The sequence below is a fragment of the Drosophila eugracilis genome, unplaced genomic scaffold, assembly GCF_018153835.1.
Source record: "Drosophila eugracilis isolate 14026-0451.02 unplaced genomic scaffold, ASM1815383v1 contig_616, whole genome shotgun sequence".
NCBI lineage: Eukaryota > Metazoa > Arthropoda > Insecta > Diptera > Drosophilidae > Drosophila > Drosophila eugracilis.
The window spans coordinates 634,728-659,812 of NW_024573499.1; the positions used below are offsets into that span (position 1 = coordinate 634,728).

A 25,085-nucleotide genomic window follows, 5' to 3' on the forward strand; every position below is an offset into this window, starting at 1 on the left:
CTCTCTCGCTCTTATGCAATTTATGGAGGATGATGAAATTCTATATAATCCTGAATATTTCACATTTATATGAATGTGATTGATTTGGCCAGGGTTCCAGGTTCCAGGGACTCTCGATTTATGTGGCCCGATACGATTTTTATGGCTTATCTTCTGAGGCGGAGCAGAAAGGAAGAAAAAACATAATTTCCTGGCCGAGATGGCAGCTTTGCGATAACGCTACTCCGCCTGTCGTTTGACGATTTTCGGGTCCTGATAATGATGGGCTTATTATTTATTATATTGTTTATGTTCGCCGAGGATATGTAGAGGAGTACCAATTAAATTCAGAACCCTCAAGTCTATGTATATAGATTGCATATATAAAGCTTAAAAAATCACGGCAATTTGGGCAAATGAAGTCGTAAAAGATAGAGAGGGAAAACGCGAGGGCGAGGAAAAGCCAGAAAACCAAAGTGGAAATGGACGAGCGTTTGCCGCCGCTGCTTGTTATAAAATGCTAATACGCGCAGCAGCTCGAAAAAAGTGGAAAAACGCTTTGAAGATTGAATTATTCAATAATAATTAGGCGTGCGAGCGGGATGGCCGTACTCTAGGGGCTAGCCTACCATCTCCTTCTAGTGAAAGAGTCTTCGAAACTCACCACACTGAAGCGAGAGCGAAAGAGAAAAGAAGGCGGTACAAAAGTCTGAAAAGTGGAGAAACACAAAACTCACGGAATAAAAAAGAAAGAGAGCGAGCTAGTCTCGAAACCAATAAAAATGGTGTCGTACCACAGGGCGTATGGCACGGGAGAGAAAGAGAGGCAGACTTTGCACAGCCGGTTTTCCACCACCAATCTGTCGGGTGCCTCAGTATTGGTGAGTATCTGTGTCCGAGGCAGCGGTGCATCCGAAATCGCGACTATAGTTTCAGTCGCAGAACAGACGTGATCTCAAGAGGACGTGTCTCTCTCTCTGGAAGATTTAAACACATATATCTCTGGAAAATATCAAACGCCGCGTGTGTGACAGTGTGTGTGTGTTGGATCTTAACGCGTGTGATGAACGAGCGCATTAATTAAGCGATAATCAAAACAAATTAACATCGGGACATGTCTCAATGAAACACTAAACTGACGGATTAAAAGCAAAGTTTTTCGAGGAAAAGCCAAACAAACTATCGAAAAAGGCTTTATGTTAAAGCTCAGCCCAGCGAGCATGACAGTTACAGGTCTGCGCCAGACGATGACCAGCCCCACGGTGCCGCCAAGCAGCAACACACCCGCGGGCAACATCAGCAGCAGCAACAGCAGCAGCAGCAGCAACATGAGCGGCAGCAACATGACCAGCAGCAACATCACCAACCTGAGTCCCAATCACCCGGCCGGCCTAAATCCCCTGGCCAGTCCCACCTCGCCGTCGGCACTGCTGCTGGCCCACCAGCAACATCTGCTGCAGCAGCACCATCAACACCAGCAGCAACAGCAGCAGCAGCAACAGCAGCAACAAGCGGCCCTCCAGCTGGCTGCAGTGCATCCGCCGGCCCATCATCTCCACAAGACCACCTCCCGACTGAGCAACTTTAGCGTGGCCTCTCTGCTGGCGGATACAAGGCCCAGAACGCCATCGAATCAGCCGGCGGATGGACCCCAAAACCTCACCAGTTCGGCGGCTACGTCACCCATTTCTCAGGCCAGCAGCACACCGCCTCCGCCGGCGACTCCGGCCGCCCAAGTTCCCGCCAACACCTTCCATCCCGCCGCTGTGGCGCACCACGCCCACTTGCTGCAGGCCGCCCACGCGGCAGCAGCGGCACATGCCCAACACCAGGCGATGGCCGCCCAACTGAGGCAGCAGCAACAGCAAGCCGATGCCCGGGCCAATTCTCCACCCGCCTCCACGAGCTCCACGCCCAGTTCCACGCCTTTGGGATCGGGACAGGGCTCTCAAGGAAACGTAGCCTCCATTCCCGCCAAAAACGAACGTCATTCGCCTTTGGGCAGTCACACGGACTCGGAATTGGAGTACGATGAGGAGTTGATGGCGGATCATGATGGCGATCATGACGAGGAAGAGGACTCCATTGTGGATATCGAGGACATGAATGCGGACGACTCGCCGCGATCTACACCCGATGGCCTGGATGGCAGTGGCAAGCTAATGGAATCTCCACATGGACCGCCGCCGGGCTCGCACATGCCCTCTACGATACTTTCGCCGGCGGCCCTGGCCTCCGGTCATGTGCCCATCCGGCCGACTCCCTTCAGTGCTTTGGCCGCCGCGGCTGTGGCCTGGACGGGAATGGGAGCCGGAGTTCCGTGGCCAGGAGCCAGACAAATGGCGCCCTTCGGACCCCCGGGAATGTTTCCGGGAGCAGGATTCGGTGGAGGTAAGTGTCGTTTTCTAGTATTTTACCTTTGCTAAGTAGGGTTTTGTTGAGGCCTTGTTTTTGTACTTCCTATAGAGGAAATGATAAACCTTATCTTTTACAAGTGCTTAGTTTGTATATAGAAGGGGATACTAAGGAGTTTTGAAGGCAAAGGCAGAGTTGGGTTAGGTTAAAGGATTACCTTGGTCGTGTATTCGTGAAAAGTATCAGAAAGGAAAGTCTGGATGTAAAAAGAACATTAAAATATATTTACTCTTCGCTCTGCCGAATATTAATTTAAATATTGTTTTAACCTGCGAACAATAGAATTTCGTAAATTGCGGTAAAGAGCAAATTCCCCATTAGCAACCAGCCAGAGAGACGTATTCGAAAACGATTTATTTAATGGAGGAATTCGCTGGGTACTCTCTTTACGCCACCCCCATTGTTTTATGTCCCATTCGCGGTGGCAACTTTATCTACACCATTTTGTGTCGCATTTTAATTCAATTAACTGCTGCCCCTCGCCTTAATTGGCGATGGTGATTCTCCTCCCGACGAACTCGAACTGCGGGTGCTCCATCATGGCCACCACGTCGTCATCATCGTCATCATGGCGATGAAATGAATATGATCGTGACTGCAGTTTTTGTAGTCAAAGTGCGTGGCAATTATTGCGGGGCCTTAAATAAAACAATGAAATATGCCTGATTGCTGGGCCCATTATTTGATGATGATGATGATGATGATGATGACGAGGAGGAGGATGATAGTGGATGGAGCGTCGCGTCGGTTTTGATTTGACTCAATTGGACACGTCTGATTATTCATTGCACTCGGTGACCACCGCCGTTTTTCGGTGTTTTCCGGTCTGACAGCCAGCCCCCTTCTATCGTCCGAAAATCTAATAATAAACGCATAAAAACCGGACTGTCTAACCGACTGGCCAGACTAATTGAAGCGAGTCTGGCGGGTTAACTGGGCGATCTCTATCTGCATGCACAGTTCACACTTTGCCTGCATTTCCTGGACAAAAAAGCTGCAGGGAAAACCGTAGGGAAACCCAAGGAAAACACTCGCCAAGTCACACTTTGATGCCGGACTGACATGTGAACTTTACTCGGCCATCGCGAACTTTGCGTTTCCGCTTTTTAAAGTTGCTCAAGTCCTCGAAAAAAAACTCAAGGAAGGGCGTTGCAAAAAAATCGGCAAAGGTAAAAAAGTGTAAATTTGCTTTTTATATGCAGGCCAGCAACTATTGTTCCTGTTTTTGTGTGTTTTTGGTTTTTTGTGCCCGCCCAAGGCATTGTTTTATAAAGCTGTCGGTTTGCTGGAAAAGCGGGAGTCTTAGGTTATGGATTTCCCATTTTCATATTTCGAAACCAACTTACATCATAGCTGGCAGTTAGCAATGTGAGATACTCAATGATAGGGCTGCTAAAGAACTTGAAAAATCGAAATAAATCAATCTCGATGTGGCCCATCAATTCCCTGGCCTTCATCAGCCACTTGAGCTATCTTTTGTACCTCCCCATAAAGAGGCCATGCAGACAGGCCGAGATGAATAAACTATTCCAAACATTTGCCGCTTATTTTGTCATTTAGCTGTCAACCGCTGCATGTGTATAAAATACAGTCGAACAACTTCATTTCGTTTCATTTGGCAGCTGTTTTTCTGTCTTCGGTTTCAGTTTCAGTTTCTGGTTCCTGTATTCAGCGTGTCTCATTAGCGCAGCAGGTTGCTGTCTTTTGTCGACTGATGATCCCCTGTTTTCCAGCGGGCTTCCTTCTGACCTGCGCCGCTATCTTTGCGGCATTATGTCAAGTGTTAGGTACTTAGTGCCTTTACGAACTGCAGATAGAGGTTGTATCGTATCTCAGGGCTACCGTTTGTCGGCTCTTTCATGGACTATTAAGTTAAACTACCTCCGATTAGGCTAAGGGAAAACACACACGTTGAAGGTGGTCTTGAGTTTCCTCCTTTTCCGTGGCCCATTTGATTAACATTTTCGTGTTGCAATATGCGGAATTCCCTTTTGTGCCTTCATAATTTAACTAATTGCAAGCGCAGTCAAGTCACGTATAGTGCACATGCCACCCATTTTTTCTGCCCCTTTCCGTCACCCTTTTAACCCCTCGCTGGCCCCTCTTATCCAACCACCACGCATTGCAGCTGCAATTCTTGGCAGCCATTATAGAAATTAATTTTCAAGCTGAACAAACGAGCAACAACTTGGGAGTCATTGCATAAATACATAGAGGAAAACAAACACATATACAACTTTTTATTGCCAAGAGCGTGAGAGAGAGATGGGGAGAAAACCTGGCCAAAACGGTGGGTGTGGCATGTCAGCAACGCCCACCCGAAACACGCAATTTTCAACAGCCCCGGCAGCAATTTAAACGTTGACAGACGGCTGCTGGTTGGCGAAAGGCGAGAAGAGGGTTAAAGAAGACCAGTGGCAGCGGTTGAGTGTTAAGAGCGGGGGGGCCGAGATGGAGGGGCTAAGGAGGCCGTTTGCATGCGTTTTAACACCATTTGCAAGGCTCCAAGCCGAGAGAGTCAAAAGCTAAAATAATATTTGCATTCTGCACGCCATCTAACGTGCATAAGCTGTACTAAATACACACATGCAACGCACGGACATGGCCTGAGGGGGCGGTTGGGGCTCAGGGGGCTGAGCAGGGGGCGTGTGGCGGCGCAGACATTTTGATGTATGTTTTGGTAAATAAAATTTATTTGCATTAAATTACCAAGCCAGACAAAGAGAAGGTGATGTGAGGTTGATGGTGATGGTGATCGTAATGGTACTGGTGATGGCATGGGCTAAGCATGAGGGGCATGGGGGTGTTAAAGAGGGGCTGCCACTGCAAGGTGTATGTGTGTGTATCTGTGAAGTTGAGAAAACATTTGCTAAATATTTGTAGACAATTGGTAGTTCAACTAATTTGAGCTGCTTGCTGTTGGATGTTGCTGCTGTGCCTGCTGATGTTGCTGCCGTTGTCGTTGCTGCTGTTGGTGTTGCTGCTGCTGTGCACCTGAGTAATTAAATAGCATTTGGAACCTGTCATAAGAGGCAGCCCAACCCACGGGCTATCTGAGCACTCTTATCTTGCCCAGAGGCAGCGAACTTCATTGCAAAACAGTCTAAATAGATATATGGCCAGCACGCAATGTGACAAGATTTCCAAAGAGTTGCCAGTGGGCAGTGCAAGTGCACTGAGAGAAATGTATAGCTATTACATACTATCTTTGCATTAAATGAGTTTAGATGTTATCAGCTTAATGGTAACCCTGATTATTAGTGTTAATCCTGGTTTTATAATCTTTTCTTTCCCTTAAACCTTAATATTCTCATTCTTAAGACACATTTCTCTCCTGTGTAAACTTATCTAAGCCAACTGGTTATTAACACGCTCCTGGCTAATTAATTGACTCGTTTAACCGGTGTTAGGGCCTTGGGCAAAGTTAATAATTATCTCAACTCCTTTCGCCCAGGACATTCCCTTTTAATTAGCAGCTTAATCATTCATTTAGCCGGTAAACACCTATTTGGAGCTAATTAAAATCCCTCATTATGAAATCGGCCTGAGGTCCCAAAGCGGTTGCCGTTTTGACCGTAAGCGTGTAATTGCATTAGCCATCCGGCCAGCGATCTGGCCATTTGTTTTGCACATCCATTCCAATCCTCGGACCATATTGCCCAACGGTTTTCACTGCAAAAACGCTGCTCCACTCGCTGGCTGGCTCGATCGCTGGATGGTGCTATGCGAAAACGCTTTAATGAAGAATTAATTGCCAGCAATTTGCACCGCAAATCAATCGAGCGTTGTCACCGTCGGCTATATAAAGCGATTGCTTTGGATATTTGGTATGGGTATTGCTGCTGCTCCAAACGATACGCGTAAATTTCACAATTGCTTGTTGCCTGTCTCATTTGCTGTTGCTGTTGCTGCTGCTGTTGCTGTTGTTGCACGATGCTCTTATACGACGTCTCGTCTACAATACACCGGAGAACTCAAATTAATTGAAAATCCATTACAAACATAGGCTAAATGTCACAATTGGCGTTTGTGGCATGTATTTGCGCTGGCAATGGCGATGCTGGCGACGTATTGCCCCAGCAGCAACATCGCAGCAGCAGCAGCAACAGCAGCAGCAGCAGCAACAATGCCTATAAAAGAGCAAAAAGGCGAAAACAAGTCTCGCACTTTGGTTTCAACGTGCGTCTCTCTCGCTCCCCCTGGGGTCTTGAGTTTTTCCGCAGGTTTTGCAACAGGCCAAAGGCATTCGGTGGGCGGGGCAGCGGCAGTGGGGGCCGGGAAAATCCAGCTCACTTGCAATGGAAACCCCATTCCAGCAATTTAGCGACAAATGAGCAATTAATTTTGAAATAAATGTAAAGCAAACTGAAACGAAAAGCAGGCAAGATTGCAGCGAGATACGGCATATAAATAATGGAAATCTGTGCAGGGATTTATTTTTTAATAAATATTTTGGTAAATATAAATAAAGAAACTACAAGCAACTTACAACCAAGTTGCGTCCATAAATTGCAGATCAATATTAAACCCAGGCCGTGTATAAATATTATTGTAAAGAAGAAATCGTTAAAGCCAAAAGACCAACCTGTGACAAAAGCCAAAAAGGGCTGTAAAAGTTTGACCGCCTCGTTTATATGCTAATTTGGCAACTAATTTATGGCCAATACGACAAGAGCGACAACAAAATACCAAACAAGACAAAACAAAATCAAAACTTCACACGGAATGCCAGCTGACTAAGAAATCGAGGCGAACTATATATATCTATATATGTTTATATATATTTATATTTATATTTATAGAGGCCGCGTCGCGGAGTCTGTTACAAATTTTGTGAATGCAGCCCAGCATCTTCATTATAAAGTCGGGAATCATCCGATTCTGGTGGCTTTATCGGGAGTGTTCACATTTAGTTTCACCTTGTTAGGGGCCATCCGAGAGGCTTTTACGACCTGCAGCAGTCCAGAAACTGTGGCTCACAAATAAGTGAAATTATATGCATATCGGCCATATCGATAAGGCCGGGGCATTAACATAACTCCGGCATGTCGCACTAATTACTTAATGAGCCAGTCAGCCAGTTAGCCAGTCAGTTCGGGTTCCCCTGTAAGCTAACTTGATTATTAGTTTTGATTCCATCGAGAGTTGGATCTTTATGGTCTTCTGGCTGCCCGAGCGACATTTATTTGTTTATCGAAAACATAACATTAAAGAAATGTGTGTGAACAGATCGAAGTTTTAGCTTGAGATAGGTAGGGAATAGGAATTACACAGAAAGAGAACTACATTTGAGGATGAATCTTAAGGATTTAGGCAACTGGATTTCATTTTAAAACTATTTCTTCTATATTTTCTTCAAATGAGTTGTTTTCACATCACTTTTTGTACATTATATATATATTATTTTGACATATTCATAGTCAGCCCTTCTGTTATTGTTGTTTAATGCATCGTTGGCCATCTGCAGAGCAGAAAAAGCAATTACAAAAGCATGCAACTTGGCCACGTTTGTCACTCGGCAATTTCAATTTGTGCAATTATGCGTAAAATTAAAGCGCTGCATATCATTTGCATTTGTCTTTATTTTGATTCGAGGGCTGCCTGTGTTCTCCCTGAAAACAAAATGCCCAATAAATTACGCGTGCCTTTGAGGAAGATGTGTGGATCTCGGGAGGAGTCGGGGCCGGGGGATTGGCCATGGAGATCTGACCCGGACTGACTGCATCTTTAAAATGCCATTTGCATCTTTGTGGTTTTGGCGCAGCCCCGATGGCAAGCTCATTACTTTCATTAACAACACTCCCGGCATGCAACTCGCAACTTGCAGCTTGCAACAGCTGCTGCTGCAGGCCCCCTTCTCCACGGATCGGCCGTCTTTATAAGGCCTGCACGTTTCTTTTTGCTTTGTATTTTCCTTTTTTTTTTGTCTTTTCCTTCTCCTGGTGCCTTTGTTTGCCAAAACAAAATGCCCAAATTAAAATTGTTTTGCTGTGCAGAGAATCGAACTGAGATATTGGTGGGGGCAAGCTGCGAGCTGTAAGAGGAGGAGGCTGGCCATTCGGGAGGGGATTCACTCGGGGAATGCATTTCCCGTCGCTACTGCTGCTGCTTTGTCTGACAAATAGTTTAGACAGCAAATTTATTGGCCACTTAAAGGAGTAATTACCGTATATTGTTGCCGCTGCTGCCGTTGCCGCTTTTAGCCAAATTGACAAGGCCAAGGACAGCGGCAGTTGACAGCACATTTCATTCAGCAAGCTGCTCGACTTTGCATGTTTAATGGTACAGTGGGGGCCCCTTTAAGAAAAACTCAAGTAAAGTGTTTCTAAAGAGATTTTAGCTTTAGATTAGTAAATCACTTTACCAAAGTTTATTGAGAATCTTCCCAAAAGGGACAATCAGTCAAACAGATAACTAATCAAGACTTTTTCTATCTATTTTCCAGATGCCAACGAACCCCCTCGGATCAAGTGCAACTTGCGGAAACACAAGCCCAACCGGAAGCCCCGCACTCCCTTCACAACACAGCAGCTGCTCTCGCTGGAGAAGAAGTTCCGGGAGAAGCAGTACCTGAGCATCGCCGAGCGGGCGGAGTTCTCCTCGTCGCTCCGGCTGACGGAGACCCAAGTGAAGATCTGGTTCCAGAACCGAAGGGCCAAGGCCAAGCGCCTGCAGGAGGCGGAGATCGAGAAGATCAAGATGGCGGCCTTGGGTAGGGGAGCGCCGGGCGCCCAGTGGGCCAATGGCCGGGTACTTCCACCCGAGTCTGATGCACCTGGGATAAGTGGCGGCCCAGTTGGTGGGCCACGATAGCCATCAGGTGCGCCACCAACGCCCAATGAGCCATAGTCCCCATCATCATCCTCATCCTGGTAACCAAATAGCCGCTGGCGCCGGTCCTCGAGCGGAAACCCCCAAAATTTTGCTGTGATGTTAGCGCATTTTACGTTACGATACTTCCAAATGTTGTTTCAAATGCACGCCCTGTAAATAGGTATAAGGAGTCGAGAGAAGCACCCGATCTAGCCGATCGGATCTTGTATATAGCGAGAGCAAAAGCAGAAATATGTTTCCTAATTGTACATAAAACTAGCAAGTAAACCCAATCAATTATTATGAAAAGGAAGAACCTTCGTTCGTTTGTTTCGTGTAATCAGTTGACAAAGCGTAATTGAACGTAATTTATTTGCCCAACTCAAGTCAATAAGCGTAAAAAGAAGATTAACTAAATTCAGATTTCAGATTTCAGATTGTATTGTATTTTGCAAGGTAGGAGTAAGTCAGTCTAGCTAATGGATCGATCGTGTATTTAAAAAATACTTCTAAGCATCTAAACTAAACTAATCTAAAGCTATAACTATGCCGTTAAAGTACTTTACGATAATACCACAGACCTATACATATAGTTCATACTGCATACTATATATTATGAATACCATATAGCGTTAATCCTCTGTAGTTGTTTAATCATAAATCATTGAAGACAAAATGTGAAAAAATAATACAAAAACAAGCTAAAAGAGCGCAACAAAAATCATGCAAAAATCATTGAAAAAAATATATAATTATACAAAAAAAAATTTATACTAATTGTTGTTATTTTATTTATGGGTGGTGAAACGTTTTTCAAAGGAAACAAGATTATTTTTATAACTTAATCTACAAGTTGTGAGTCAGTTAATGATTTCACCATAGCTAAAAAATTATTCTAAGAGTATTTAAATACTTTTACTGATAAGAAAACTCCTATATCTATTAGTTTCTTAGAAGGAGAAGAAACTCTATTAACAACTTTATTTTCTTTACAACAAAGTATCTCATTGAGGCTTATGCTGACTAAGTGGATGCTTTCCGTTCTATACAACCTCATAAAATGCCAGGAAAACAATATTTTGTTTTGACTAGAACTAAAAGTGTTATTTTCAACGGACTGATTACATAACATAGCTGCCATATGCTGTAATATGCTGGCATTGCGAAACCATTTCGAATCGAGAATGGGAATGGAAAATAGTGAAAAACAATTACCGCGGCGAATTGATAAAGGGAAATTCTCCAGGAAATACTAGCAGGTTACGAAACTACTAGCAGCAATCAATATTCGCGTGAAATTGGAACAATCCCGCTGGCACCGTCACAGCCAATGAAACAAACTAATATAAACTAAGTTCAGGCGATGGTCATGGACACTTCACAAATTCATCGTAACTCATTAGCGGCTCTCGAGAATCACCCGGTGGATTCCATATCACCAGAGACGATCGTGTATGATGGGAGAAGCGATGGAGCATCCTTATCGGCTGGCAATTAATATTTAATTAATCAGGCAATCGGTTGCCGAGCCAGCTCAGCTGGCCCACATGGCGTATACGTATTGCTATCAACTCGCTCTTCATTCGACAAAATATATGTATATAGCGAGAGGTTATAGTGGCAATCGGCGAATTAAGATTGCAATTGAGTGATTATCAAATTGTTTGCATTATAATTTTTATTCCTGCGCGATTTGTCGAGTGTCAGGCGGGTTCAATACCGAATACGTTTTATTTTTTTTTTTCATTTTCTTTATTTGTTGTTGACAGTTGGCCGAGCGTCAATAGCAGCGGCTCCGAGCGCTCCTTATCGCCTGGAATTAAAACCCAATTAATTTAATTACAAATGGAAATAACACGCCGCCGGCGCAGCAGCAGCGGGCAACACGTCAAATAATTTAGCTATTTTGATTTATTTACGAATGGCACTCAGGCACCCAGGCTCCACGCAGATCTGTGCCGGTGTATTGGTGCGTGTGTGCTCAATAAATAAATTAAAATTCAAATATTATTTGCCACTTTCTGACTGATAAGGAAAATTTCCGAAAGCTTTGCGCTCTCTCTCTCTCTCTCTCTCTCTCTCGTGTGAATAAATATTGGTTTAAATGTTTTTTCGCCACGGGTTTTTCTGGGTTTGCTGGATGGGAACAGTGTGTTAAATATTAAAGTTAAGGGGGAGGAAACATTATGTTTAATTTTAGAATATGTAGAACTTAACTTTTAAGTTATTAAACAACTTTTATACGAATATTTACATAAGTATATAGCTTACTTAAGCATTTAATCAGGTTAATCTTGATATATTACTATATAACTTCCGAATTACTTACTGTTCCAGGCTATGCCATTACCGTATTCCCACCTGCTTGTCTTTCAATCAAATTTGAATATAATTTGTTAACAATTAAAATGCAATCGTGTGATGTTTTATTGGGTAGCAATAAAATAATTAAATTAATTATGCATTTATTATTCATCAAGTATTGATAAATAGGCTTGCCGGCGAAGGCGAATTCTCCACGGCAGCCGCCTGTTTTTATCTCGGATGTCAAATCGATTGTCGCCGCAATTAATTACGCGTATATAATTACAATGCCTGCCTACGCTGACGCCAACGTCTGACGCCCAGTCTCCCCCTGCCCCCAGTCTCTTTTCTCTCTCACCCAATCCCCAAGATTGGAGGTTTCATTCCTAGTAGGGCGATCGCTGGATCGCTGGATCCGAGTGACTGGTGACTGGGCCCCTCGTCCGTTTATTAATTAGGCCCGGCTACGCCTTCAGGTAGCCGCAGGTGGCGCTGCATGCAAAACGCACCGCGCCGGAAAGTGCAATGCGTTAATCAAAACGTAATCAAATCATTTGGCAAGCGGCAAACAGCCTGAAAAGAGTCCAAAAACAGGGCTTAAAGTGCACAGGGAGAAAATTGGGTCAATATCTTGATGTTTTAAGTGGAAAATAAGAGCAAGAACATGTTTTTAAACTGTTTTAAAATGATTTAAGTTAGTTGGGGAATGACTATCTAGAAGTAGGAATAAAGTTAAATATTTCTGAGTACCTTAGAAGTTTTTAAAAATTTGTATTATTTATAATCATAATTCCCTGTCAAACATATTTATAATAATATTTATTACCCAATAAGTTAATTAAGTTTTTCTCGAGTGTGGTCAGCATCAGGAAAATGAGCTGCATCGGCAGCACAATCACAGCCTGGTCACATTGGTAGCCTGCTGCGATTTTGGCCGAGTCCGGCAATTAAGCTTTATATCGGGCCTAATGGACCGAGCGCCGCCTGCGCTGATTGCGGGCATTTGTTTGGCGTCGTCGTCGTCTCCTTCTCCCTCTCTTTCACCTTCTCTTTCCCTTGCTGGTTCTGCGTCTCTTTCTCATTCTGTCTTAATGTCCCACTGCTCAGGGCCCAATCAAACGTGTGTATATATAGTAAGTCTGTATATATAAATAAATATATATCGCCCCCAACCGAAATCACAGCTTGATATTAACGCCCAACTGTGAGGCGGCGCATTTACAATGATAATATTTGTGTTCAAAGTTATCAATGGGCCAGCCGCCAGCCGCCAACGGGACTCAGAATGGGAATCGATCGAGCTTGTAGGAAGGGGCAAGCGGTAAGGGGAGCCCCCAATTGGGGCAGAGCAGTTGAGAGATCTGCTTACAACTTGATTTCAGTTGTTTTCTGCTTAATTGATTAACTACAGATTGAGCTTGATTAACTACAGGGTAATGTTAGAGAGGGGTTACGTTCTACACTGGGGGAAAACATGGCAAATTTTAGCTTCATTTTTGTAACAAACTAACTAATGGTAATAGATATACCCTAATCACACTTTCAGATAGATATCAAGTGTTGAAGACTCACATCTTGCAAACTGAACTTAACTAGCACCCTCTGGGAGTGCAAAGCCAAGCATAACATTTTTTAATTAACACCCACACACGGACACATGCAAATGAGCTCATTATGGGCTGATTATGCAAGATACACTGGATAATGGATACCAGATACTGGAGGGAGTAGTGGAAAAACTTCCCCAGCCAAGAGTTTTTCCAGCCCGACACCAACATCTTCATCAACCGCCAGCAAGTTCAACAAACGAAGATTGCCCATATATAAAGATATACACATTCATAGAAGATTCATTCATAAAGTCAAGTGAATTGGAAATCCGTTTGCTTAACCCGCTTTTCTCGCAGGGAATATATGGCCGTAAAGGCTCCTCAGCAGACGGCATGGCGATCCATTAACTCGAATGCAGAGCACTCACAATTACCGCGAATAAATTGAGGTAATTAGGTAATAAAAATAATGTTTTCACCTCGTTATGCGAGGCGGCAGCAGCTGCTCTCCATAATTCCCAGAATCGTTGCAACCACCTGATAGGAGGCAAGAACACTGAGCTGCAAGTGCCTCAGTCTGCCCTAGTACTTAATCATCTGTCTTCGGGACATCTGGAGCAGATAGGGAGGCACTTAGTCGAGTGATAGGAAAATCAACAGAGCTCTCTGGGAAATTGTAAGGGATTTTATTCGCAATTTAACATACTCACATCACAATATTAGATTTTATTATATTTCAATATTTTTATATGCCCTAAAAAGAGCATTTCGAATTCAGTTTTTTTCAGTAAAAGTTCCTCAGACCAAACAGCCACTTTCCTCAACTTCATTTATGCAAATGATTCATTTTCCACGGAATTCCCTGGCCGTCAATTAAATTTCTGTGCCTCTTTCCACTTTGTTCGCACTTCGGGGCAGCCAAAATAAAAAAACGAAAAATAAAAACAATTTCATATCCATTTACTTTCCACTTAAGCCGAATTTCCCTTTTGGGGTTACGGACTTGCGGGTCAGGTGAGTGAGTTAGTTACATTTTGTGGGTTTTATGGCTCGGGCTAAGCACTCTTAATTGGTAATTACCATTTGAATTTCATAGTGTCTGAGTAATGGAAAATAGCCGTAATAATTTCCTCGCTTATGCTACCTTTTAAGGTGAAAGATCAGCGAACAGCGATCAGCGGCTGCTCCCACACAGTCAAGGGTATTAATTTTTTGGTCAACTGCAGGCATTCCTGGAACTGGGCTGCGGAGTTGTAGAATGCAATTAAACAAAATAGCGTGAGATACGCGGCCGATAAAGCTGAAGGAGCCAGGGAAACATTGTCGTGTCTGAAACCTAATTTCCAAGTTTAGAATTCTGCGAAAACGCTCCAAGAACTCCCTCCTTCCATCATCATCATCATCAGCAGCACCTCTCCGTTCATGGAGCCTACGTTTTTGAATACTCAATTAAATTTTTGTGCCCGCTGCTGTGTGTGTGTGTGTTTTTTTTGCTCAGTTCAGTTTCGCACAATTTTCAATTGAATTAAATGCAGTGCTGCCTCTTGCAGTTTCATGCGAACAATTTCAAGGAATCGCGCATATCAAGCGCGTCGTCGTCTACGTCGGCACGCTCCGTTTGGGCGCACAATTAATTTGCGCCCCAAAAACCGAACGCACGTACTCGCGGCGGAACAAGTACGGTATCTGTATCTGCGAGATACATTAGCGAAAGTGTAGGTCGTCGCCAGCAGATACAATTTAATTTCAAATGCCCTTTCGGTGGAGGATTACTCTGCGATTCATGAATGCAAAGCAACTTAAAGGTATCCCTGAAGTAGTTTTTCCCCTTTTCATTGATTAGAAATAAGATTTTAGTTTGCAAATTTTGGATATGATTTGATATAAAGATATCCTTTGATTTAAAGCACATTTTCAGGATAAATAGAATAAGGAATATTTAATATATTCATCAGTTAGGGTATATAGTACTACCATTACGTGCTGACCATTTCCCATTGCCTTGGCTTTTAATTCATGCGCCCGGATAGTGTGCGACAGAGACGCCAACAAAATGCAAAATTTGTCTGAAGATTTTAATCGTCGGCATGCGCGCCCAAAACGGCCCCAAAACAGGCGGCTGAAAAAACCAGCCAAGATCCCTCCTAACTGGCTGTTATGTTACCATTGATTCGAGCCGGGTCAGAAATGTTTTCCAGGCTGCTGGAGCCCCCGGGAAAATGGCCAGAGATGATGATGGTGTGAGAAAGAGCGGGGGAAGATGGGAGAAAATGGGGCGGGGCAGAGATAGACCCAAGGCCTCGTCCACATCCACAACCACATCTTCAAGTGGAGTTAAAGCCAGAGCATGTAATGTTCGTCCGTTTCTCTTGTGGCATGGTTGTTGTTTCTGTTTCTGTTTCTGATTCTGTTCCTGTTGTTGTTACTGTTGTTGTTGCTGGTTGTAGCTGTTGTTGTTGCAACAAGACAATTTACTTTTGTGCGAAATTAAGTGGCATCTGCAGCATGGCATTCCACTTGACTCCACCAGCAGGGGTGCACTGAAAGAAATAGAAGTGGAAGATAGAGCATAGCTAATCGTGTTTAAAAGGATTAGCAAACTAAAACTTTGAAACAATCTTTCTATGATATCTACTATAATATTATATAGTCTTATGCAAGGTTTCTAGATTATTATTTCCCTCATCAAATTTTCTCAGAGTGCAATTCATGGCAGTCACTCCCGCAGACTCATAGCTAAAGCCCCTGCTCTCCCTGCATTGCCCATTTCCACTGTCATTCCCATTTTCCATTCTGCATCAGCAGCATCTTTGTGTCGCCTTGCCCCCTCCCGCCCTTTACCACCGCCCATGGCCTTCTGACGTCTGTCTCGCTCTTTGTGTGTGTGCGGACTTCTCGCTCTTGTGGGCAATAACTAATTACATTCGCAATTATTTCATGTTTTGGCCAATTTAGTGGGACAAATTTATCTGCGCGGTGTCATCTACTTAGAATTGATGGCTCGCCACATGAAGCTGTTTGCCTCGTCTTGGTGCATATTGTTGCCATTACTGGTTACGTTGGATATGTGCACAGATATCAGGGGCTATGATGGTGGATGCTGGATGGTGGTGCTACCGACAGTGGTGGTGCCATTAGGCGCCCCAAGGGAACCACTGAATGACGTTGATTGTTGCTTGGCAAATGGAAAAAGGCCAGCCACTGTCCGCCGGCCTGCTCCTCTGCGGCTTCTCTACTGCTCCTCTAATGCCAAATGCAATTATTAAGCAAATTAGCAGGCATTTAGATATTCCAACCAGATTGCCCCACAACGAGGGGCGCCATTGATGGGCTCCATTTCTCATTCATCAATCCGAGTTCTTCCCAGGAGGGGTGTGCCCAGAGGGGGAGGCTGCTGGCACTGCTCAGTTGATTAAGTTTGATTGCTTCCGGGAGATAGCCCAAGTAATTCCATAACAACGGGATCCACAGACAGGATGCGGTCTAATGAATATCCCAAGGAAGGTGGAATAAAATAGTGGTTTTCAGAGATATTTATATAGAAAGTTAAATCTTAGTCTAAATTCTTAGTCCATTCCAAGGACATTACCTTTTCACCTATTAATATTTTCCCATAAATCCCTTTAAATGATATCCTGACTAGGAATATATCAAAACTAGATCCCCAAGCCCCCACAAGTTGACATCGCAAAGACAGTCGGAAATGCCAGTTTTTAATCTGCAAACGAAAACTTATTTCTCTATTTTTCAATTTCTCCCATTGGATTTCCCCCACAGCAGATAAATCTTTTGCATATTTTTTCCGTTTGTTTGGTTTTCTCATTTGAAAACGGTAAATGTTTTTCTTTTGTCTCTCTCCCTGTTGGGTTTTTTTATGGGGAAGAGTTACATTTATTGCTTTACACTTCCAATTATAACTCAGAAATCCATGGCAAGTGGAGACAATAAAACTCACCAACACGGAGATTTATGCCCACGCACACGGATGCACTGCGAAAAAAGAGGAGGCGAACTGAAACTGAAAACAAAAAGAGACAAACAAACATAAACTGGCAGACAATTCACCTTAATTCAAGTAGAAACGATTTAACTCCCACGACAGCCCTGCCATTACATTGTTGCTTTTATTTTATATGAACTTAATTTCGCTCAACTCAACCGCACACACAAATACACTCTCGCACAGACACACAACCCTTTGGTGGAAAAAAGTAACGGTAAACGCAGCCATTTATTACATTTCCACTAGGGTTGAAGAGGGGGGCAAGGGGAATCAGAAAGAGAGCGAGCCCAGCAGTGTGCGAGCGAGAAGGGTCAGTCCGGCCAAAAGGATATGACGTTTTGCTTTCCTCCTCGGCAAGTGAGTGGAAATTTGTTTCATTATAATTATTTTCCACAATTGGACATATTAGTATGGTCGACGCTGGCAGCGACTGCGACAGCGACGGCGACTGCAGCTGTGGCACAGGCAGCGCCGCCATTTTTGCAATTTTCCCGTGCAAATAACGCAGCCAAGTGTTAAGAAAATTGCCGGGCGACAAAACAGGACAAAGTGGTTACCAATGCCATCTCTTTCGCGCCACGTCTCCATCCCTCTTTCTCTTCTCGTCCTGCGCAAACTCAACACACCTGCAGTTTGAAGCTTCAGCTTCAGTCGTGGTGAGTTCCGTATCCCCCATCGACACTCTGGGGGTAGTTTTTTATTGATTTTAGTTTATATACTTCTACCCCAACTTTCCTATGTGCCACATGCCCTATCGCCATCTCGCTCGCACTCGTGAACGTGCCTGGAATGACAAAACATAAAGTTATAATAATTTTTCTTTCCGCTTAATTGTGTTTGTGTTGGCGGGATGGGGAGCGGGATGGTTGGGTGTGGGCCAGAAATGTCAGACAGATAGTCCGTGTAAGGACATTTTGACTGCTATTGCCCCCCCAGCTCTCATTCCCTCTCTTTCTAGGGACTTACCACCCCCTAGTGCCGTCTCTCTCTGGCCAACATAAAGTGACCTGGCGTTGGCACTTTTAATTTGATGCTTTTATGTATCGAGCACAAAAGGAGACCCCGATGAGACCCAGCTTCCCAGTTCTCTATATAGAGCTGTCTATATACCAGATACATATAGAGTCATGTACAGATAGTTGGCTTTTATGTGGAAGGGGGAGGGGAAAGAGGGGTTGGAAAAGCTCCTGCTTGTGCGTGTGGACGTAGGAAATACAGCAATTAGAGCCATATTAACCGTAATTAAATTTAATTGTTTAATTAAGCGCGAAAAGTGAGGAAGACATTTTGTGAATCTCCACCACCCACCAATCCCACCCTGGTTATTATATACTATATATAGCCCCGATTGTGGGTCCAGTCTGGGTCCTGGATCTAGTGGGTGGGTGGTTCGGTGGTTTAGGTGGCTCCTGGCTTCTGGACCTCTGTGCGTGCGAAAGGGGATTGCGTGTTTTGGTCCTCTGATTACATTGTTGCCCCTCTCCACCCTCGCCGGCAGCTCCTCTCGCTGTGTCTGGGTGTTGGAGTAACAAATAGCCATGTGATTTGATGCGACGGCTCTGATAGTCAGCCAATTAAGCATTCAAACGTAAATTTTTGCACAGTTCGCATTAATTAGCGGGGAAGAGAGGTGGATTTTGAGTGGAGCGAAGGGAGGGGGAACAATTTTTGGCTTCAATTAATTCGAAATAAAAGGGGAGTTAAAAATATAAGAAAGAATCAAAGGAATGAATTGGAACTGGTTTGGAGTTTAAGCTGTCATTCTAATATGTAAGCTTATTAGGTAATTCTCAAGACAAAGCCATGAACTAGTTTGATTACCTTCACATTTTCCATGTACTAACTATGAATTTCCTCATTTAAATATATCACTAACATATCTTTACTTAATGAATATAGATAGCCCCTTAATAAAGACATTTATTTCAATTTTCAAAGAGATCAGCTCAATCGAACCACATCTATTACCCTCTTTAGATAAATGATTAGAGGCCAAAGGACCCACCAGAGTTTCAAGTGCATCTGTCCCCGATCTACTAAGCATATCTAGTGGTTCCCATCTCGTTTCTGGCTAAAGAGGGCACCCACATCTATTAATTACAGAGACCAAAAACAGCAGCTCTGGGGACATCAGTCATCTGCCTGACTCTAGATTAACTTGCAATAATGTCGTGGAAAATTAGCATCAATCAAATGCAGGTGCAGACGGGCAACACAAAAATGAGCAAGCCTCAGATCGAAAACGGAATCCAAATCCGAATCCAAGTCGAAATCGAAATCTCAGTGACAGCCAACAGATGTCAAGTGGCCCGCATGTATGCGCGGGATGGATAAATACGGAGAGCTGGGGAGGATCGGTGGATGGCTGGTTGGTCACAAATGTCAACCACAATGCTGACATCTTAATAATGATGAATTAATGGGCAAACAGGCCAAATGACAATGCCAGCAACTACACAGCGTTTAATAATCTTTCTATTAGTGGGATGGAGAATCGGTTTTCCAGTTTTCCATTTTTCCAGTTTCCAGCTGTGGGAAACGTCCGATCATCTATGGCCACTTGGGCATTGATTGAGAGCACTGGAATCAATTACCAATGCCAATCCGAAGCCTCCACTTCGGTTCTTCGTAGCTGCCAACAAATTCCGAAATATCACTTAATTTTTCACATGCTGCTGCCGTGGCAAAAAAATGCAGAAAACTACAGAAAAGTGCAGGGAAAATTGAAAACCAGCAAGAGCAAACGACATTCCATGGCTGCATAAATCATCCGCCATCCCAATCCAAAGTGAGCATGTCAAAGGTGCAGCAAGGATTTGAATGCCCCTTCGGGAGAGAGGAAAATATGAAGCCATTGTTGATGCCGCATTTCCATATAAAATCGAAGCCAATAGAGCGACAAAGATATGGACTGGGGACCCAGGGCTCAAGAGGGGAAGCAGCAGAGAGGGTATTCGGTTTGGGCCGGGTTTATTATGCATGCGGTTAATGTAGTCATCGCTGGTGCCCTGGCCTGACTGTCTGACTGCCTGACTGGCCGACTGGCCGGACATATGCAAAAAAGCCGAGCCAAGCAAATAAGAAACCCATCAGAATTTCTCACTCCGGCCAGGCGCTACGACAAATAAATATTTTAACTCACAATAACAAAAGGCACGACGGAGAGGATCCGGACGGCCTTTGGGGACAATTGGGCTGGGACGAGATGTTGATATTGCTGGGACAGCGCTGCCCAAAAAGGAGCGAGGGTAGATCGATGGAATGATACCCTAGAAAAATTCCATAGAATATTTTATTTAAATGAAAATTAACCAAATCCCCGCCTCCCCTTTCAGTCCTTTCTAGCAAATGAGAGGGCTCACATTGATTTTACCACTGACCTCAGGACATTCCCAGGGCTCTCCCCGAGTAATAATCCTCGATCCACCCTCGCTGCCAGCTCATAGAACACCAAGGCTCGAGATGAACAATCTTTTCAGTGCAATGCCGCTGCCGCAGGGCAAAAGCCGCCGAATCTGGCCATCATTTGTTTAAATATGCGCCTGCAGCAATCCGCCAGCAAGAGCAACAGCAACAAGAACAACAGGCAACAGCCAACGACAACAACATCCAAAGTTGCACGTTTAACAATTCAATTTATTTGCAACATCAAAATTTAACGAACATGAAATTGCGAGAATTTTAAGATTTTCAGCAGAAACAAACGAGCGACACGATCCTGCGGCCTCTCGAATGTCTCAGTTCGGTTCAGTTCACTTCACTTGGGTTTTAGCCGGGTTTTAGCTTGGGTTTTAGCCTGGGTTTTAGCCCGGCTTGCCCCATCCCCACCCCCAGGGCCCCTTAACCCCTCGCTGGCCCCCTTAACCCCACAGCGACCGACTGTGTGTTTGCTCTGGGTTTTGTTTGTCGCGCGCTTTTGTTCTTTTGTGTCTTTGTCGTGGGGTTTGCTTAGCTGGTTTGTGCGCCTCAGACTCAGACTCATACTCAGACTCAGAGCCGCAGATCCACAGCTCTCCGAAGTTCCACGGTGCAAAGAGTCAACAATTTAACATTCAAAGAAATATTTTAAATTAAAATTTCTGAAATTTTCGTCAATAAGCGGCCCGGAAAACAATGCAAGCCGGGCTTGTAGCCAAAAAAAAAAAAGAGCAAGAGAATCCAAGCCGAAGCCATGAATAAATGGTCCAGGGCTCTGGCCATCGAGATTCTGATACTCGTTTGGCTTTTTTTTAAATACTTGCACATAAATATTTGTAGTCTGTGATTTATAGGCTTGGTATCTGGCGAATATAGGGATGGTATATATATAAATTGGTCAAGTGGGTGAATTAATGTGTGGAGTAGCGTTAAAGTTTTACAAGAAAACTTGCTAGAGATAGTTAAGCTTTTGTTATTAAAAATTATTAAACAAACATTTTAACATTCTTACATACGTTTGCATTTGCTTAAGAGCTATCTATATTCCATCAGCCAATCATTAAATCCTTTTCCTCCCCTTCTGGAACTCCTCTTCCATTTATCCCACGCTTTTTATTAGATTTGCCATAATAACTAACGCCTTGCGGGCATTTATATTTATTGGATTGGCTCCTTTTGGAGATGACAAACCCGTCACTGCGCATCAGACTCAATATTTACCTTTCTCATCATGAGCATGGGTATTACTCGAGGATTTCTGGATGCAGTCTGCCCGTTTTTTGTTTTGTTTGGCTAATAGGCTAATCACACATCGGGCAAAAAGCGAGGCAGAGAACAACAAACAGGAGTCGCAGGATCAACCCCTAAGTGATTGTGATGTGAAAGTCAACAGTCCTAAGCCGCTTACCGCTTGTTCCAGTGACAGGGAGCAGGCGCAGGGCTCTCAGGATATCAGTATATCAGGACACCAGGACTCTTAGGATTATAGTAACTTTTTCGTAATTGCTTGTAGCTGGCACTGCATTGTTGCCACTGGCCATTTCTTTGCGGCACGCGGCCAAAATAAATTAACAAAACTCGTGAGAGTGCGGCAAAAGTTGGGCATAGTTCGGAGGACTCGCAGTTCAGGAGATGGGTTTGCGGATGCCGTGCGATTCGCGATTCGATTCTCAGCTGAAATTGCATATTTGATTTGGCTGAAAATTGTCAGCACATCGATTTGCATATTTGCATGTTGTCGCAAATGTTGTCCTGTCTTCTGCGAGTCGTTCGTTTTTGCTGCGTTGTCGGTGTCGCGTTGTCGTTGTTGCTCTGCCACTTCAAGAAAATGTTTTTAAAATGTCACACAAATTAAGTTTAATATTTGATTAAAATATATATTATGTGTTTATAACCCCTCTACATGCTTAGGCTAAGTTGAAGCTAACATGTTAAAAGCCTCTCAAAATGTTTAAACCAAAATAAAATTTTATAAAATTCTGTCATCCCTCACTTTCTATTTTAAACAAATTTTCCAACTCTAGAATACTTTTGCCAAGTGTATTGATGTCTCTGGCTCCTCGAATCAACTCGCTCGTCTCTTCTCGGCTTGCAAATTGAAATGTCAAGCCTCCTGCTTGATCGCTTTATGACAAGCAGCCTGGCTGGATGGCTGGAGCTGGAGTTGGATTTGGATTCCGATGACTGGATGGTGACTGATATATCTGCATAAGAGCCTCGTTGTCGTTGTCAACGCATCGTGCACTAAATTAACATTTTTTTCCAGGCGCTTGTCAGCCATCCAATCTTATTCCGAATGCAAATCTCTGCGCGGGAACCTGTTGGCAGTTGCCAGGATATTTCCACGCACCCGAATGCCAGCCTTGCCGGCATTTTATGGCAACACATTATGCCAGTGGTAGGAGCAGCAGCAGCTAAGGAAGAAGAGGCAGCCTGCCAGGACATAGTTTGCACCATGGCATAAAGCCTGATCCTTTTTCATTGCCGCGCCATCATTTACATAGGAAAATCTTGACGTACTTTTTATGATTCACCCGCACATAGACATAAATTTCAAGTGCCGGGCACAGCATGAAAAATGGCAAATTAATGTAAATCGCAGCGGCAACACAAAACTCACATAGGCTGAAGCCAGGGGCGGGCTGATAGGGGTTTGAAAAAATCTAAAAAATATTTGTACTTCATTAGAAATGAAATTAAGCAAGATAGAAAAGAATATTTATATACTTTTCGTTTCCTAACCATACTAACTACCTTCTGTTTATAAACCTATGTATAGATTTTCATCCTCTTTAAAGAACAAAGTTTTAACCCTTTTCCATCTCCACCACTGTTTGAGCAGAAAGTCTGCCATTTTATGAGCTCCAGGACGAAATTGACACTTGAAGTGTGTGAAAACGCCTACAGCATCTCCCCATCCATCCACATCAGTTTCCTCCCTTTGCTGGGGTTGGAAATAAAGCTCTGGGCTGGGACTGTGGGTGGATGTTGGGTGTTTGCTTTGAGCTTTCAATATGTTTCGAACACTTTTGCAATAATGTTGTCGTTGTAGCCGTTGGAAGCGATAAACAAACCGACAGCAGCAGCAGCAACAGCAACAACAACAAGGACCGCCCAAGGACCTAGCCACAAGAAGAAGAAGCCAGGGGAAAAAGTTTGTCCTTATATGTGCAGCATTTTGTTGCTCGAATTGCGGTCGTTGTGGCTGTGGAGCTTCCTCCCACCATGCACTGATACGTTATGTAAACGGAAAATGACAAACGAATTAGTTATTGACAACAACAGGAAACAAAAAGTTTCGCCTGCGTTGTGCGAAATTTCCGTTTACTATTGCAAAAAGTGAATATCGAATTTTGATATTGAGGTTGTCCGCACGGCGACTATCCAACGTTGCTAATGAGATCGCATGGGGATGGGGAAGCTGGGGTGCTGTTCGGGCAAAGTTTTCCATGTTTCAGTCTTGTCAAGGGGCTGAGTATCGTTTGACACTTTTGTCAATATCGTAGCAAATTGTGGCATCTGTAAAGTTGCTAAACAAGGTGTGGAAATGAGGTTGGCAAAAATGAAAAGATAGTAAAAATAGCTTAAAAAATAAATATTAACAAGTAAGAAGTGGGTATTATATGTTTAATGTTTAACAAAGTGCAAGATTAAAAACAAATCAATTAATCAATCAAACAGAACTCAAAAAAGTCTTATACTGCTTCCCGTTTCTTAACCCTTTCAGCTTACGTATTTTGAGTACAATCAACAATCTCAATTTCGCATTACACTCATTAGACCTTTCAACGTTTTTCACTGCTCGACTTGCAATCTCCTTGCTAAATGTAAAACCCCTAAATAATCACCAGCCTCAGCCTCACTCCCCTTCGAAAATTATATAGGAAGTTCTCGTCAATGGCCAGTCACGTGTCAGCAGTCAGTCAAGGTCCAGCGGTATCTGGGAAAAACGGCGAAATTCTGGAATTCCGGGCTGAACCCAAGGAGCTTCTGATCATTCATCAAGCTGAATGTCAATGGGACACGTTTTTTCACGTGCCTTTTGACAAAGGACCACGACAAGGCGATTGCAGCTATCGGAATCGAAATCAAAATCAGAGCCAGCAAAAAATTAAGCCTCTTAATGCCGGGGTGCTACCACCGAGGGCCCTTAATTGTATTAGGCATTTGACGCATTTGACATTTATTGTGAGGAGCCAAGATATTGGGCTAGTTGTTTGCCCGATCGAATGATTGATTGTCTAGGGAAGATGAAGTTGCGCATACGCCCCAGTGGCACATGAATCAAGACCTTGAGATTGTATGCTTTGGAGTTGAGGAGGAAACTTCCTTTAAGATCAATTTAAAACTTCAATAAGATGAAAAACTGATCAGTCAAGAGTAAATCGTACCTCTCTAAGCCGCAGATACATCTAATTCTACATGGAAACCCTCAAATTGACGATCAGATTTTGTGTGTTTTCCTCTCAGCAAGCATAGACACTCCTTAGGCGCTGGGCAATGACTGAGTAAACACGGAGACTAAAGGAAACCGCCAACTAATCCGCAGGAAGCGTCCTGCCATCGAAAGACATCAAAGCGGGTGGAACCCGCATCTTGTTACC

General features: G+C 43.8%; 1 protein-coding gene across 1 annotated transcript; it reads left to right on the forward strand.

The window, feature by feature from the left end:
• Positions 1-926: 926 nt before the first annotated feature.
• Positions 927-9,942, forward strand: LOC108116099 (muscle segmentation homeobox). The gene is given in 3 exon segments (XM_017227820.2): positions 927-2,370; positions 8,840-9,135; positions 9,137-9,942. Coding segments are annotated over 3 exon segments (1,533 nt in total). The 5' UTR covers positions 927-1,175; the 3' UTR covers positions 9,179-9,942.
• The last annotated feature ends 15,143 nt before the right edge of the window (positions 9,943-25,085 follow it).